General features: G+C 33.6%; 2 protein-coding genes and 3 non-coding genes across 6 annotated transcripts; 3 read left to right on the top strand and 2 right to left on the bottom strand.

Annotated features, from left to right (window-relative positions):
- Positions 1–5,140: 5,140 nt before the first annotated feature.
- LOC145601570 (xyloglucan O-acetyltransferase 1-like) lies at positions 5,141–7,643 on the top strand. Of its 2 annotated transcripts, none has more exons than XM_081657609.1 (4): positions 5,141–5,486; positions 5,593–5,643; positions 5,853–5,903; positions 6,008–7,643. In XM_081657609.1, exons 1-4 carry the CDS (start codon positions 5,297–5,299, stop codon positions 7,126–7,128), a joined length of 1,413 nt encoding a protein of 470 aa, XP_081513735.1. In that variant the 5' UTR covers positions 5,141–5,296; the 3' UTR covers positions 7,129–7,643. The 2 variants fall into 2 exon arrangements, with proteins under 2 accessions (XP_081513735.1, XP_081513736.1); XM_081657610.1 differs by having other exon boundaries at positions 6,011–7,643.
- Positions 7,644–11,970: 4,327 nt separating this feature from the next.
- Positions 11,971–12,073, top strand: LOC145603172 (U6 spliceosomal RNA). The gene has a single exon (XR_014104705.1). It is a non-coding gene; the product is annotated as a U6 spliceosomal RNA (small nuclear RNA).
- Positions 12,074–12,447: 374 nt separating this feature from the next.
- On the top strand, positions 12,448–12,644 carry LOC145603337 (U2 spliceosomal RNA). Its single transcript, XR_014104846.1, has one exon. It is a non-coding gene; the product is annotated as a U2 spliceosomal RNA (small nuclear RNA).
- A 786-nt stretch (positions 12,645–13,430) lies between these two features.
- On the bottom strand, positions 13,431–17,644 carry LOC145602476 (meiotic recombination protein DMC1 homolog). The gene is made up of 15 exons (XM_081658669.1): positions 17,622–17,644; positions 17,443–17,528; positions 16,596–16,687; positions 16,406–16,477; positions 16,273–16,311; positions 16,104–16,161; positions 15,930–15,975; positions 15,537–15,582; positions 15,001–15,062; positions 14,827–14,893; positions 14,644–14,736; positions 14,476–14,544; positions 14,238–14,316; positions 13,916–14,082; positions 13,431–13,797 (listed from the first exon to the last, which is right to left on the bottom strand). Exons 1-15 carry the CDS (start codon positions 17,642–17,644, stop codon positions 13,753–13,755), a joined length of 1,044 nt encoding a protein of 347 aa, XP_081514795.1. The 3' UTR covers positions 13,431–13,752.
- On the bottom strand, positions 13,479–13,594 carry LOC145603166 (U5 spliceosomal RNA). The gene has a single exon (XR_014104700.1). It is a non-coding gene; the product is annotated as a U5 spliceosomal RNA (small nuclear RNA).
- Positions 17,645–17,737: the final 93 nt, after the last annotated feature.

Here is a 17,737-nt window from a genome sequence, read left to right on the forward strand (position 1 = left end):
GTACTCTACTGTACTTGTATATACTACGTATTTTGCTTACTCTAATCTTTGTTTAGTTCCCATGTTTCGCCTAAATTGTTTTTTGTTTTCGATTTCAATTTTCAATTTTTAGTAACATGACAACAAATGGCCTATTCTCTTCAGCTTAATTTCAGTTCAGTTCAACTCCAATCAGTTTACTTCAACTCCAATCAGTTTAATTTAATTCCTAGTTTCCTTCTCTCATAAAGATTTCATTTCAGCTCTGTTTAGTTCAGTTCAACTTCAATAGTCTGATTAGAATCCGTTTAAAAAATAGTTTGAATCGAATCTGGCTAAATTGATTCGAATTCGAATAGGAGGCGAATAGGACTTGGACCTTCTACAAAGTTTGACTCCAGATTCGAATCAGATCAATATGATGTAAGAAATGAAATTTACTAGAGAAAATACAACAATAAATAATTTATCACACAAACGGGGCATATTTTATCGAATGTCCGAATAAACAGACTGGATTCGGATGCTTAAAATTTGAATCGAATCAGACTCGGACTTGGATCAAGCGAATTCGGATTAGAATTTGGGTCCATGAACCCATTATCAAGCGGATCGGATTCGAATTAGCCTAATCCGACCTGTTGTTATCAATAGTTTTCACAGACTCTTAGGCAATTTTCTTTTGAGTTGTTTTGCGCTTTTAAAAATCTGCTTTGCCTACCGACTCTACTATGTCTGATATTAATGATCAATAAATAATTATTAATAAAATTAATAATTGGTAATTAAAGATCAACTAGTTATAGGCCTGGGCGATGCCCAGTATCATCATAAATTCATAAGTTTGACCAAATTGATTTAGAAGAGTTAATGTTGAGCAATATCAATAAACACAGAGTGCACGAAAACATAATAAGATGTTATACACATGAAGATTTTTTAAATTAAATTAATCACTATTATATAACATTAAAGTTAAGTTAAAAAAAGTTCTTGTTAAAGATATTTCAAAAGTTCTTGTTAAAGAGACTAAACATACTCCCTATGTCTCAAATTACTTGCAACGGTTTGACTATTTACACTATTCACGCATCTCCCTTTGACCATTTCTTTTAACTATTATATGAAGTTAATGTAATCATGTAAGATGTTGTTGGGTCTATTTTAATGTATAGTTTCTTAACAAAAACATTTCATAACTTGTATAAATATATAATAAAAAATATCAACGGTCAAACATGTGTATCGACAAGCGTGTCAAGTCAAAATGTTGCAAGTAATCTGGAACAGAGGGAGTACATTTAGTACAATTTAATATGGTGAGAGAAGAAGGATGACACATAGGGTGACATGTAGGGGTGAGCAAAAATTCCGGGTACCCGGAATTGGAATCGGAACCGGCGGATTCGGAACCGAGATTGGACCCGGTGGTTCTAATTCGGGGTAATAAATTAAGGACCCGGTTATAACTAATTCCAATTCTAATTCTCAACTTTTTGGAACCGGAATCGGTTGGGTACCCGATTACCCAATATAAGCTAAACTAAGTAAATTTTAAATAATAAAAATATGTTAAATGTATCTAATTTGTAAAATAAAAAAAGTATTATTAATACCTTACATTAATACAAATAGCTTAATGCATATATAAATATAAGCATTAAACACTAAAAATGAACCTAACTAAAATAGAATTATAATTTGTATTATATTTTAACAATTACATACATAAGTTGGTACACCGAAACCAATACTCGGTGGTTCCAATTCCAATTCCTAAACTTTAGGAACCGGATAAACCAATTCCAATTCCTAAATTTTAGGACCGGTTCTAACCAATTTCTAGTCCGGGTCCTAAAATTTTGACCGGGTACCTGGTTTGCTCACCCCTAGTGACATGTAGCGCACATCGTAAGCATGTTGTTTCCATGAGTTTTAATAATATTATAGATAGATAGATAAATAGTACAAAAGTAACGAGTAAAGTAAAAAGAGATTGAGGATGGGTTAATCATTTTTGGACTACTACGAATTCGTGATAAATTGAGCCACAATCGTTGTGGGCCTAAGTGCTCGACTCAACTAGTGCTAGATTAAAATGTGTCTATATGGTACACATTATAGACTTTAATACTTTATAGTCTATCAAATGACAATGAACAATGGTACTCCCTAATAACAAATACTCATAACAATTTTTTTTTTTTTTTGGGTTGTCGGTGGAATTGATCTTAATTTCTCACTCCCAGATTTCCCACTATGCACTTGGACAGGAAAGTTGCAATTGGCAATCAACAATTGGATGAAAGAAAAATCAACACCTACATTATTTTTCTTTAATAGAAGGCCACAATTATACATGATTATTTTTAAATATTAATTAATTGTAAACTATGAATTGTATACAACGAACTATCCATGTTACGTAAATCCTATGTCGGTTCGTAACTTCATATCACGTGCTTGTGTTTATAGAAAATTAATTAATAGGGATGACCAAATCTCAACTTTTAATTAGGTGTAGGAATTAAATGTAGTAAAAAAAAATAAAAAAAATTCTTTTGTTTTCAGCAATATCATGTGTTACTGTATTGTCTTCACTCCAATGAGATTTGGTTTATTAGTTTACTCCACAAACGACACACACCATAGTTTGGAGGAAAAATAATTGGCATGTTTTGCGGTGATGCCGAGGCGTGATGGACCGCTACTCGGTATGGTCCATACCAAGAGGCAAAAACAGTATAAAAATCAATAATAACAGAATAAAATTAATAATAACAGTATAATTCAAAAATATGCTTTTTTTCTTTTTCCCTCTTTCTTAATTGAAAATCTCGCTGGAATAATAACACTATAGAATAAAAAATAACAGTACAAAATCAACAATAACAGTATATTTATCAATAATAACAGTATAAATAAAAACAACAAAAGTACTTGGTATGGACTATACCTGGTAGTGGACTACACTTACTCGATGCTTTATAGATCTATACTCTTAGTGATTTAACAAGACTTGTAATGGAATGATTTCCATCTCTCAAAGTTTTAATTTAGATGATTGGAATTTCTTTGTGCACTGGGAATGAGATTCGTGTCATTTGAAATTTACATTTGTTTGGGTAGATAATTCTCTTACCTTAACCCGGGTAGCAGGGTTGAGTAACAAGAGATTATGGCTTAGTAATTCTCTTACCTTCCCATCTGGTTGAGTTGATCCTAACATGGTATCAGAGATTAGGTGAGATCTTGGGATCATATAGTATGAAAATTCTCACCTTGTCGTTGAGTGTAATTATCTATCAAAAACCCATCAGCGGGATAGATGATTAAACCCAACAACGGAATAATATATGCAATTATTTTATGCTTTCGCAGACACACAAATATACTCTATCAAAAACATTACGAAAAATATGAGGGAGTATGGACTAAAATCAATTTATCACATTAGGGTAGCTGAAAAAAAAATGACGAGTCTTTAAAAAAGAAAATTATTATGCGAAGTACAAAAAAATGACGTAGATAAATGTCAACCCAACTATCAAGTAGCAACACGGCTATGTAGCACATTGTTGGCGGTCTTACACTCTTACCCTTTATCTTAATTTTTTTATTTTATTTTTAGATACATTGAGGAGTTTAGGTACATCTTCTCGCAAGAAATCCTACCTTTACCTTAATACGAGCAACATTTTCGTACACATATGGTCGTCTACTGCTAAAAGATGACTATTATAGTATTATTCTATTCGACTATTCCCGTTAAAGCCATTTTTAATTATGCATCGCAGAATAAATGAAAAAAATCATTCAACTTCAATAATGAGTATTGTTAACATCTTTACAATCGAGTACACAATAATTTAGCAATAGACACAATATGTAATGTTTTCTGGAAACAGACTCCCCCTAAAAGTCCTGGAAGAAAGAGAAGGTTAGCTGCCTCGAGGGTGTGACCCAGGAAAGCCCCTCCGATGCTTTAGTTAGCAAATCGCACTTTCAAGAGAGAGAGAGTATAGAGAGAGTACTTTCTAGTGAGGGAAGGAGAGAAATCAGAAAAAGTCCTTATCATTAATGAATGATGAACTATTTATAGTTGTACTTTTCAGGTGGCAGACTTGTACTTGAGTGGACAAATTAGAGGCAACTCCGTACTTTGTAATGATTAATGATGTGCTGGATTATAGAGGGGTATTTTCGTTATTTCAAGTATCTTGGGCTTAGGACATGGACTAGACCCAAACATGTACTAAAATCAATTTATTTAATTAGAATAGCTTCCCGAACATGGCTAGCTATGCGTGCATCGCACACATTCACCGTCCTAGTTTCACCAAAAAGCCAAATAAAAATTTAGATATAAAGATTAAGTTTCAAATGTCTAATTTGATTAAGGTTCAAATGGTGGTTAATCATTTTTTTGATATTTGGATTGGATATATGTTATTTGAAATTTGACCTTTTTTATTTATTTATTTATTTATTTTTATTTTTTCCAGTTATAGTTCTGCTCAGCTTTAAGATTCTAAAGATTAAATTTAATTATAATCACTTAAGGATCTATAAATTTGATACCGCTTAGGATTTTAAACTAACCCCATTTATAACTAGTTTTTCAATGATTATATATTTTGCTTGATATTTAAATGTGCCCCACTTCCTCAATTTACTTATTAATGTTAATTTTATTGATATATCAATCTCACATATGTAGCTCAAGTGGTTAGAGTTTCCTTTCCGATTCCAAAAGATTTTGAGATCGATTCTCACCCCCGCCTTTATGGCTCTCTAAACAAAAAAAAAAAAAAAAAAAAAAAAGGGCTTTTTCAGCAATAAATTAGCTTGCATTTGCTTGGCCAAGTTAATTTTATTCTTTAGCTCCAATAGCCAAGAAAATATATACTGTAAAAATTGAAAAATAAAATTATCTCTTCAAAATTCTAAATTTACACATGAGAGAAATAGATTAGTTGGCCTAACTTACCTAAATTCTTGGGTTTATTTAAAGTTTTGACTTAATCAGATCTCTTTTTCACTCTCTGTTTATACTCTTTAATTTTAATATTTTCCTTATTTGCCCTCCACTTTCTTTCTGTCAAATTGTCTCCTTCAAAATGCCAATTCAAATAAACAAATCAACACTAAAAATATAATTTAAAAAAAAACTACAATTAGATATAAGTAATACTCCACAACTTCGTTATTATTACAGTAAATCACCATTTTCATATTATGTTGGAGCTTTTTTGAGCTACAAAAAGAGTTAGAGAGAGAAAGTAAAACAGAGAAAGAAAATCAAGAAACCAAAAAAATGGGAAATCTTTGGAAAACACAACAATCTCATCAACAATCTTTAACCAGGAAATTGTTACCTTATGTACTTTATGCAATAGTTCCATTAGCTCTCCTCCATTTTTACCTTTACCCTTCTCCTCCTCCTCTTCTGGATTCTTCTTCTGTTATTAAAGATCAGTTTTCTAATCTTAATCCCATTTCTAAAGGTAATTTTTTTTTTTTAATTTAATTTGATTTTTGTATTTTCTTAGCTAATTTAAGTTTCTGGGTTTTGTGAAATTGCTGATTATTATGTGTTCTGTTTTTTTACAGCGGAAAAAACTGGAAATGGGGTTTTGGATTCAGTGTCAGAACCTCCTAAAGGTGAGGTTTTTTAGCTTATTTTTGGATATTTAATGCTTAATTACAACTTTTAAAGTTTTGGGTTTTGTATATTGAGCAGAAAAAAGTCTGATTTTCTTTGTTTATTTATGTTAAGAAAATTTCCAAATTTAATTTCTGGATTTGTTTATATTTAGACCTAAATTTGACTTGAGAATTGATAAATTATGTATTTATATTTTATTGAACAGAAAAGGAAAATGTGAATGAGATTCTAATTTCATCCACACCACCCCCAAAAGGTTAGATATCTTTTTCTCAGGATCTTTATTGTAAACATTACCTGATTTAATTTTCTGGGATATTAATTAATTATATTCTTAAAAAATTTCCTTTTTAATTTTAGCAGAAGAAGAAAGTAAGGAAATTGCATCAATTTGTGATTATACTAATGGGAAATGGGTCCAAGAAAAGAAAGGACCTTTGTATAATGGCTCAAGTTGTGGAACAATTAAAGATGGGCAAAATTGTATGAATCATGGAAGACCTGATATGGATTATCTTTATTGGAAATGGCAACCAAAAGAATGCAATCTTGATAGGTTTGACCCTCAATTGTTTTTGCAAATTCTTGAAGGAAAACACTTGGCTTTTGTTGGGGATTCCATGGCAAGGAATCAGTTAGAGTCTTTGTTGTGTATGTTAAGCTCGGTTTCGCCCCCAAATCTGATTTACTCGAATGGGGATGATAATAAGTTCAGGAGATGGCATTTCCCTTCCCATAATGTGAATGTTTCTGTGTATTGGTCACCTTTTCTTGTTAATGGGATTGAGAAATCAAGTGATGGGACAATAAATTACAATCAATTGTTCTTTGATTCGGTTGATGAGAGGTGGGGTTCTGAGCTGGATTCGATTGATATGGTGGTTCTGTCAATTGGTCATTGGTATTTGCATCCTGCTATATATCGCGATGGGAAAGTTGATCTCGGGTGCCATGCTCTTGATAGTATGAATTGTACTGATGTTGAGTTCTATGATGTGTTTGGCAAGGCCTTTAACACCAGCCTAAAGGCGATTATTGAAAGGAAATCAAAGTCGGAAGGGAATGGTATTGATGTTATTGTGACTACATTTTCTCCACATCATTTTGAAGGGGAATGGGATCAGTTTGGAGCTTGCTCTAAGACAAAGCCATACCTGGAAGAGGAGAAATCTCTCGATTGGATGGATTCCCGTATGAGGCAAGCAGAGGTTGAAGAAGTGGAAAAGGCTAAGACAATGCTAAATGCTGATAATAATGCTATGCCTAAGGTTAGGGTAGCGGCATTAGATGTCACCAAGCTGGCTATGTTGAGGCCTGATGGTCACCCCGGCCCTTACATGTATCCTAACCCTTTTGCCGATGGGATTAAGGAACGTGTTCAGAACGATTGTGTGCACTGGTGCTTGCCAGGACCAATTGATACATGGAACGAGATCATGCTCGATGTTATGAAGAGATGGCGTGCATCATCAATGAAATGAGCTGAGAGCATTTTTCATTGAATTCAATTATTGGAGGATTTCTTGTCCTCTACTTCTTTGGTCAAACTAGTTGACATCAGTTGTTACCAAAGAGAAATCATAGAGATATTTGTGGTTGTTAGATGATGGTGGTCAAGGCCTTTTGTTGTCTTCTTATGTTTAATGTATATGAACAATATGGAAGTGGCACTCAGAAAGGGTTTGAATAGAACAAAGTACGACCAGAGTCTAGCCGCCTTACACGGGATGTTCAAGACTACAGTTGCGAGGATTTTGCTGGATCGGTTATTTTTCATGGCAGGTTCTTGTGATGTGAGCTATTACCATACACTCAGTATCGGACCGTTTGTAATCAAATTTGTTGTAGAATTCTGCCTGCTAATATCTTGATTAGTTTCTTACAGTTTTCTATGTTGGAGTTATAGTTGGACTGATCTCTAGTCCTTTACTTTTGACACTTTGAACATGTGGTATCCTTTTTATATGATAAATTTGTTAATGATTAAGCAATACAATGTTATACGGAGTACCATCTATGTTAATTCTTCAGCAGTACAAAAAACTTGTATGAAGTTGAACCGCTCATTAGATGATTTGAGTAGAGCAGTTGGAATGGTTTATTGACTTTTCTTTTATTTTCATGATTCATTTGCCTTTAAGCAACAAGCTTTGTTCAGTTTAGTAAGTTTTATTTTATTTTATTTATTTTTTATTTTTAATACTTTTTCCTTTTCCTAACAAATGTATGGGCTTCGAAACCTGCTTGTTCCAAAAAAAAAAAAAAAAAAAAAAGTGAGCTGATTTTATTTTATCAAATATAGAGATGTTTCAAAATTATTTGTTACATCTCCTCCTATAGTCCTATGGTGTCTTCATTTGAAATTTGGAGGTTTAAAATTTTGTATTTAGACTTATTGTATTAGTTCATAGCATTAGCAATTAAAGAAAAACATCATTGGAAACATATGTAAAGAGTCTACAGAAATACGAGTAAGAAATTAAAAAGGAATGATTTGATGTGAAGTTTAATTGTGAATTACTCCCTCCGTTCCATAATGATATTCCGTATGTGAAGCTTATTGTTGAAAGCATACCTTGGGCTCATTTTATGGGCCTTTCACGATAGCCCATTATCCCAGATACGGGCCTGACAATGATTTATTTAATCTGAAAACAACTACCCAAACATTTTTCCAAGTTTGAGGTGATCTAAGGCTGATGTTTAGTCTTGGAGCTATGTTCTTTTCACTCCTGAACAAATTTTGTTGTTATAATTCAAACATTTCTGTAATAAATCTTTCAAATTGTTTCAACTCCTTATATCTTAATCACTAATCTTTGATCCCCTTTACTTTCCAACCCCAGTTGCATGAGTAATTGAGTGTTCGAACTCTACTTTTAAATTAACTCTTGTTTTGTTTTGTGTCTTTATTTGTCCTGAGTTATCTTTTGCATCGTTGTCTATGTTTGTTAAATACTTGAATAATGGAATAAGGGATTAGGATTCTTAAATATAATGTAAGTAGAGGTGGTAAACGAGTTATTTGGTTTCGACTTTCAATCATGTATGCATATCTCAAGGGGAGTAAAAGAACTTAATTATTAGTATAAGGGTTTAGATCAAAGAAAGAAAGGAGAAAAGTGATGGATCTAAATTTAAAAGGATTAAATGTAAGTGATAAGCCTGATAACTTCAAGTGTGCAATTAATTTGAGACAATCGATTAAAACAAGTATGCAAATTATAAGGCCTAAAGTTGTATTGCTAATTTGTGACATATAAGAGAATTATCACAGGAAAATCGTGATTTTTTTTCTTTTTTGATGGGAAAATTGTGAAATTGATTTGTGTTTTCATAAGATTGGGAAAACATCTGATGAGATTTGGCTTCAATTTGGTACCTTCAGAAGCTGGAATTCTGTGGGCGTTGTGGTAAAAATACTAATGTATAGTCTCTTTTTGTCCCACATCGAAAGAATTTTTAAAAGCTACTTTTTTTATATAGTCTGGCGTCTAATAAGGGCTGTCTTTTCGGAGACAACTGAACTGATTGAGCTGAACTGAATATTGTTGAAATAAATCATTATTTAAATAATGATCTTTTTTGACCTTTTTGCCCCTGACATTGCTCTGTTCTGAACTTGTGATTATAGTGTTCTGGTCTTATACTGTAAAGAACCAAAGAGCATACTGAGCTGATTACAAGCCTCCGTAAACCCGGAATGTGATAAAACTACAGTTTAGATAAAATTAAAAGCCTTCGTAAACCCGGAATGTGATACATATTTGCACCATATCTAGAAAGGGGTGATTTAGCTTTTTATCAAATACGAAGTACATATTTGTTAAGCATCAAGCAGTCTAAGCACCATTGACCCACAATCATATGCTGTTGAGATTAGATCAGTGATCATATCATTAGTAGAACTCCCAATGTGGTCAAAATTTATCAACTGTGACCATTTTTTTTAATTGTACTATAGTATGATAGAGATTATGAATCAGAATTAATGAATATGCCCTTAGCTTTGTATACTGTAACAAATCTGTTAGATTTGATACTTGTTAAATTATTGAAGTACTTGATATTTTTGAAATTTTGGTTTTTAAGATTATGATGAAATGGACTTGGTCACTTGGTGCAGCAGCTGTCACACACATCATGATGGTTATAGTGCTTCAAAACAGGTCAAATGGTGATATATGAATAAATATCCCTTTTATTTTGATGGCCTAATCAAGAGTTCTATCTCGTCAATTGCAGGTTGCTACATAACAAATCATACCACCCATCTCATCCATGCCAAAATAAGGGGGTGCCTTGGGTGACAACCCATCTCATCCATGCCCAAATACGGGCTTGACTTATTGACGAATGTCTGTTTTTTCGTCTTCAAACATTAGCATGAAACATGAACGCTTCTAGAGAAGAAATTATATGTAGTATTATTATTAAACGTATGTCCTATCTGTGGCCAACCACGTGGTGTGGCTAGCCATATATAAGAATGTGTGAATTACTAATTATTACGAGTACAGAATAATTATATAATGAAGGTGTAGAACTTTGTTCAAATAGAACTTTGTTCAAATAGGGGCTAACAAGTTCAATTATGAGTTATCAAACCTATTTTATAATTGTGTACCAGTATAATTTATATTAAATCAACAAGGTTTCAGATGAAAGTCAAAGACCCATCCTAAAATTACTCCCAACCAAGGATCCATAACTGTGGAGTATCTTAACATATAAGCTCCTGAAATAAGAAGTTGCATCTTGTGTAATGATGCATGGGTACGCCTCCTCCATGCCGTTTCCGTACCAGGGACGTATCGGGGACGGAAACGGGTACGGGTACGGGTACGCCTAGGATACGTCCCCATGGCGTACCCTTGAAAAGTGGTACGGTGAGCCTTTTCGGGTACGGCATTCAGGTGACTTGGGGACGTTTCGGGGACGGCTAAGTTACTTTTTGCCTTTTTGGACGTCCCCTAGTAGAAATTGAAGCCCAACCCTAAAAAAAACCCATCTTTAATTACTTACCTTTGCAATTTGGAAACCCTAAATCTTAAAATACAAAGACGATGGAGTAGATCGGCGACCTGCTTCTGTAGGCTTGTTGCCCGACCACCATCTCCGACCAGGCCACCACTAGCTGCGGAGTGCTGGGAGTACTCTGCTTCTTTCTCTTGCTCTCTGTTTCTTTTGTTCTAACTTTTTTTTTTAACTTTTTTTTTTTCCAATTATGGGTGTTATTAATATATATATATATATATATATTTTTTTTCCTTTTTTTCTTCTTCTTCTCATATTTCGATTCCTATTATTAGTAGGTTTTTATTTATTTTTCTTTCTTTTGTGTTTCAAGACTAAATGTGATTTTAATCATTAATGTTGTTATGTTTTGAATTTTGTGATTTTTTTTTTCGTTTTTTTATATAGATTTATATTTTGCTTATTTTTTTTGCCGTATCCATGCCGTACCCGGTTTTTGGAATTTTAATTTTGCCGTATCCCCTCCCCGTATCCGTATCCGTTTTTGTACCCGTATCCGTTTCCGTGCAACCTATGCAATTAATAATAAAAACCTCTAGCCCAGTAACCCACAATAAAAGGATATATGTTTTTTTTACATTTATTTTAAAAAGGCTATAAAATACCCCCTATTGTCATTTTATCAATACATACCTTAATTTCGAAAAAAAAAAAAAAAAGAATCAACCTTTGAACCTAAGAGTTATTCATCAAAACTATAGAACAATGAGCGTAATCAAAGTGAAGAAATCAAGCATGGTATGCCAACTAATGAGACTCCAAAAGGTAGTCTTTGGCTCTCAAAGCTACACATGATGATATGTACTCCTTATTCACATACTAATGTTCTCTACCTCTGTTCTCCTAATAATATGTCTACTACAAAAAAATTTGACACCAATATTTTGAAGGAGGCTCTAGGTAGAGCCTTAGTGCCATTTTATCCGATGGTGGGAAGGTTAAAATTAAACGACACTAATGGTCGTTATGAGATCGATTGCAATGCAAAGGGAGCCTTGTTTATCGAGGCAGAATCAACACGTTCTTTATTAATCATAATTTATCTTTTGCATATTTGTTTATGTTAGTTAATTATTAGAAATTTATAATATAATTAAGTAGGAGGTGAAAAATTATTGAGTTATTCAGTTTCAGTCACATTCGTGTCAGGGAGAGTAAACGATAGAAATTTTATAAAGTTCGGAGAGAAGCTAGTATTCTAACTTTTCTTAAGATATTTTTGTCCCACATCGAAGGCTTTTTAAGAGGCTGCTTGGTTTATATTTTGTAGAGTAGCACATAAGATTGTCTCTTCGGAGACATCTGATAAAATTGGAACGATACAGAGAAGATTAGCATGGCCCCTGCGCAAGGATGACACGCACAAATCGAGAAATGGTCCAAATTTTTTTGACCTTTTTGCCCCTGACATTGCTCTGTTATTATAGAATGATGAAAGCATATTTTTTTTTGCCCCTGACATTGATCTGTTACTATAGATTATAGAATGATGAAATAAAATTAATCTAAATGATACTAACATATTGTCATAGCATTAGTAGAGCTCCTGGTATGTAGTAAATTATCTACTTCACTGAAGTATAAGTTGTTCAAGCTCGAGATAGTGCTGCTGTGGACATCATAATGGTGTTACCGAGTTCTGAGATCCTGAAGGGTGCTGCTGTGGACAATGCCCCCAATAAAAGTGATTTCCACATCGAAACAAACGAAGTGGATACAACAACTATAGGATATAAAACGCTGGAATTGAGACTTTACAAATCATACCTTTCTCGGCCTTTTGGCTAAGATCAAGTGTAGTATCTGTTCTTATCAGTTTAATATCTGATACGTGGGTCAATGACTCACAACGATATTAAATTTATGTTTTAAGGGGGAGGATCCACCACAGTAGCTTGCTGCTGGGATTCTCAAGTGTCGCCTATGCGTTGCACTGCTGCACAGGCCTGGCACTCCTCACCAAATCATTGTATCAGATTTCTTAGCTTATATGTTCGATTATTTTTGTTTAGGAAGTTTTTAAGCTGTTTATATGTTAGGGGGGTCTATCTTTTCCCAGTTTAGACTTTGTTCTTGTGTCGTACATTGAAATTTACAATATTTTGAGATTTTGGTATGTTGGATCATTTAGAAATGGACTTAATTGATACAGCATCTGATCTGTCAAACAACTTGATGGTTTTTTTGCTTCAAAACAGGTCAATCCTTCAACAGCTTAAAGCCTTAAAGTATCGAAAATTGATATATATACAAAGATGCACCTTGTTACTAATTACCACTTTTATTTTGATGGTCTAATGAAGAGTTTTATCACAGCTCTTTCAGGTTGCTACATAAGAAAAGATAATAAAACTCGACTGCAATGCACAAGATGTCTATTTGACCGGAGTATGCCCAGTTGATCTATCTGATACTTGCATAGTATTTATTTCTTATGCGTCTAAATACCTTAGCAAAATCTATACAAAAAAATGAAAACTAAATATTCTTCACTACTGCCTCTCTCTGCTGGTTTTTTGCATTTCCTCTGGTAGTCTGCTCTTTGTTCTATTTTATACATCTCTGAAAGACATGGACTACTCTTGCTATTCATGACTTACCTAACTTTGGTTGGGTGTTTGCCCATTTGTTGCAATACTGCATATTCCTGACACAGCCAACCAAATCGTTACCCCGAAAGAAAAAGAGAGCTCAAAAGTCATCCTTACTCATTTACGTGAATTTTTCGTTTATACTATGCAATAAATCCTACAGCAAAATACTTATGCTAGTAGCAGACAACATTTCAGACTGCAATTGTTTAAGGAACTTTTTCCAAAAATAAACATATGCCACTAAATGCAGCAAGCACAAGGTATTCTTTAGTAAAAGGCGAAAGAATAACTCGCTCTCTGCATGGCTGCTTAAGTTGTACAGAGTTTTCACTTAGTAATATCTAATATGTATAAGTATAATGCATTCCTGGCTGTAGATAACTATGTCTTAAAGCTAAATAATGGCAGTAGAAAACCAGGCAACTTTTCCGCTCTTTCTGGTATCAGATAAATTGATTTGATTGTCTGCTAGCTTCAGTCCTTTGCATCCGCGATTCCACCTGGTGTAATCTGAAATACGTGCTGGTGTCAAGGTGTTAACATAAGTATATTACTGTGATGAATGAACTTTTGTGATGATGCAGAATAATTCAATTTGCATTTAATAGTAGTGCAAGTGTCAATAGAAAAAGGATATAGCTTCGGCCTCTGGCAGATTTGGGGCATCAAACACCTTGCAGATACGCTGTTCACCTTTTCCCTTCCTGAACATCAACCTTATTGTTGATGCATGGGCTAAGACATGACCGCCTGCTGGTTTCTTAGGGTCCGTAACAAAAACTCCTCCTGCTGGGTCAGCGATAACTGCAAGCAGCATTTGATTAGTTGGCTAGAGTTGATCAATGGTTTGATTATAACTATTTGCATGAATCTCTACTCTTGAGAATCCAAGTCAGATTGGTTACGGATTTTTGGAAAACAGTTACCATAAGAAATAAGAATATAAGATAGATTATTACCTTGATTAGTAAGATATACAGCAATGTTGAACTCTTCAGCAATTTTTATCAAACGAGACAGCATTTGGGCCAGTTTTTGCTGCAAATGCAATTAAATTCCAGTCAAGATATAGAATTAAGCAGAAAAATGAATGAGAAATCCACTGCATCCAGGAGATCCTTCCAAAATTCATACATATTTGTTTATCATGGATAGTGTTCAATAATGGAGATTGTTTCATATCTTTCAACAAATTACCTGTCGGTCTGCAAGCTCTCCTCTTCCAGAGAAATCCACTCGGAATAGAGCAATGACAGAATCTACAATCTAAAAATTCAACGAAAAAATCATGTTAGCCAAGAATTTTATGAGAGGATTTTTCTGGTAGCTAATTTTTTTTTTAAATAAGAAATTGCGAGTACTCACCAGTAATCGGAAGGGTTCCTCAGCCATTTTTGCAGCCAAGCCAAGGAGGAGGTTGTGCTGATGTTCATACGTATATGCACGTGCATATATGATCTATAAGATTGAAAGATATATAAAACAAGTCATCATGTGCTATATAATAACTCAGACACAAAATTAAGTGGTCATGAGGTTGCATTTTACATTGTCTAGGACAGCAGCAGCATCCATCCCAAACCTTTCAGCAATTGGCACAATACGATCAGGTCGACTGTAGTGTAGTAAGTGAAGAGAAAACTATTTTTTATGTACTTCATTTGCAGAAGTTTCAATCTGTTTCAGTACTCCAAAACTAAAAAGAATGACAAGAGAGGATACAAAGTTCCTTCAGTGTCGATGTAGGCAACCTTCCCATTTCCTCCTCTCATGCTAGTCGGAAGCTGCAGGCAAGCATTGCAAAACAAGTAAATTTTACCAGTTTAAATTGAGACTTCTACCCTCAAGTACATCAAACACATGCATGGACAATATATCCTTCATTAACAGAACATGTGAGACCATTTCTTATTCTCTTAAAAAAGCAACTGAGGTAATGTGTCGCCGGCTTACAAACTCATTAATTCAAGTAACTATCATCCTAATTCATCAGTGAACACCCTTCAGTTTCCTGTAAATCTGATCCTAGGGTTGAAATGTTCGACTAAAGTAGCATATTAACTGAAACAGTAAAACCTGACTGTTAACAACTACACAGGTCAGAGGCTGTAAGCACTAATCTACTTTCATCAAATTGCAATCCCAACCAGAATATGGTCTAAACTAGTGATTAGTTCCTGTTGTTATACTGATTAAACTTACTGTCAACCAAAATTTAGCTGTTTAAGATCATGAATCTGGCATTCAATAAGATTTACCTGTGTTGAGACACATAGAGTATGTGCTAGCTGAGTTTTTCCAGAGCTGAACAGAATCATTATCAAGCCATGAGGTCAGAAAAGTAGATAGCCAACTACTCAACATAATAAAATTTGCTTATGCTAGTATATAATCAATCACAAAGTCTAGAAAATGTAGTTGGTAAGCCTTAAAATCAAAAGAGTAAAAAAAAAAATTGGAATACAGTCAGCTAGTCATTTTCTGAGCAAAAAATGATTCAACATTCACAGAAACCTCGGAAATGTTGCCACAGCAGTAGGATGAGGAATCAAGAGCATAAACTTCATAGATTATAAACTTAAATCTATAAGAACAAGTAATAGTGTAATACAGCCAATAAGGAGATTCAAGATACTGTTTGGGGTCCTCACCGAAATTCTCCAAATGTTTCAGTAATTGCTGATGTTTCGATTCCACCTTTTCCAATGAAACATAATAAGAGTGTTAAACATACAATTGAACTCTAATATATGCCAAGATGCTAGTAATTTGAATAAGAATAATATGAATTATACTGATCAAAAGAGCATATGCCATATGGTTACCTCCTAATAACTCGTCTAATGACTGGCTTCCGGTGGTTATGCGAATCACAGACTTTCTCTAATGTAAATAACAATTAAGATAGAATTAGAAGTAGTAAACAGCTAAAACTACACAATTCGAATTCTGACTTTTAAAATTTATAGGGAACAGGATCAAAGCTACACTTACTTTGAGCAAAGCATCACTTCCTGTAATGTAACCATAATTCTGGGCAAATTAAAGCATAACATTATGATTTGATTACCTCCAAAACCAATCCAATAAACCGATTAATTGAGAAATCAGATTGCAAAGAACATACCACAATCTTCTCAGCAGCTTCGCATATCTTATCAACTTTAGCCTCAGACAATCCTTTGATACCAGTCAAATTCTTCACATACACAAAAGAGGAAAGATGTATCAAGAAGTTTCAGAGGAAATAGCATAATTCTAAATTCTAAATTCAAATTCAAAGTAAAAAAAAAAAAACACAACAAATGATGGAAAACCTTCTTCGTCTGCATCATCAAGCCATTACAAGTGTATATTCCAGCATCTTGAAGCTTCTTAACATCTCCAGCATTGATTCCATGTGCAATCACTAATGAAAAATAATTTCTGAACGTTAAGTCTTAAGTGTAATGCGCCGAAAATTGAGAATAATTTGGACGAATTAAGCATTCATCGCAATTATTTTTCAAATTAGAAGAATTCGCAAGAAAAATTCTGACGATCTAAGCATATTGGCACAATAGTTATCATACCAGCTTAACTTTGATCAAGCGATTAAAGAGTAGAACTCTGAAATTTACTAAAAATTTGAATGAAAAATTTGAAGTTTCAAGCAAACTAATTAAGTCTAGATTGTCGATTCTGATTTCAAAATCTATGCGACTGTAATCATACGATATTTTAGCATTTAGCGCGAAAAACACAGTATCGAATCGACAAATCAACTATTGAAGCGCATAATTTGAGTTCTACGAAATTTGAACTTGTATGCATTTCAAGAGAAGAATCAAAGGAAGTTCAATATGAGCTATGAAATTCAACCGTTCAGCGTGAGAATTTAAAAATTAGGCGAAATAGGTAGAAAATATTAAAGCATTTCATACTAAAGAGTATTAAACCAATCGAAAGTAGAAACATAAAATTCCATTTAAAATCGGAGAAAAATCTATATGAATTTAGCGATTAAGCTAGGTTTCAACCACATCTAACAATAACAGCTAGAAAAACAGAGTATCAATTCAGCTATCCAAATTATGCAACTGGAATATTGAGCAATTTCTTTTGAAATTCAATTTCACGCCAAAAACAAGTAAATCGCTATAAATTTAGAGAGAGAAATCAAACATTTGTCGATAGCTTCGAACAAGTCCTCTTCATCTTCGATTTCTTCTCGTTGAACAAGCTGTAGTTGCTGGCTCTGTTCTTCAGATCTGCATCAAAATTCAAAAATACAAAAATTCATAAACATATGAATGATCTTCAGATCAAAATTTCAAGTTGCGAATTTCCAGTAGAGAACTTACTTGAGTGCGTACATTTCCGGCATTATAGAGATGAAACTCAGACGATTTTTTGAAGGAAGAACTTCAGTTTTAGAGAGAGAGAAAAATGAGAGAATGAGGTTTTTAGAGAGAGAAAT

Source organism: Chenopodium album, chromosome 21, assembly GCF_948465745.1.
Source record: "Chenopodium album chromosome 21, dcCheAlbu1.1, whole genome shotgun sequence".
Lineage (NCBI taxonomy): Eukaryota > Viridiplantae > Streptophyta > Magnoliopsida > Caryophyllales > Amaranthaceae > Chenopodium > Chenopodium album.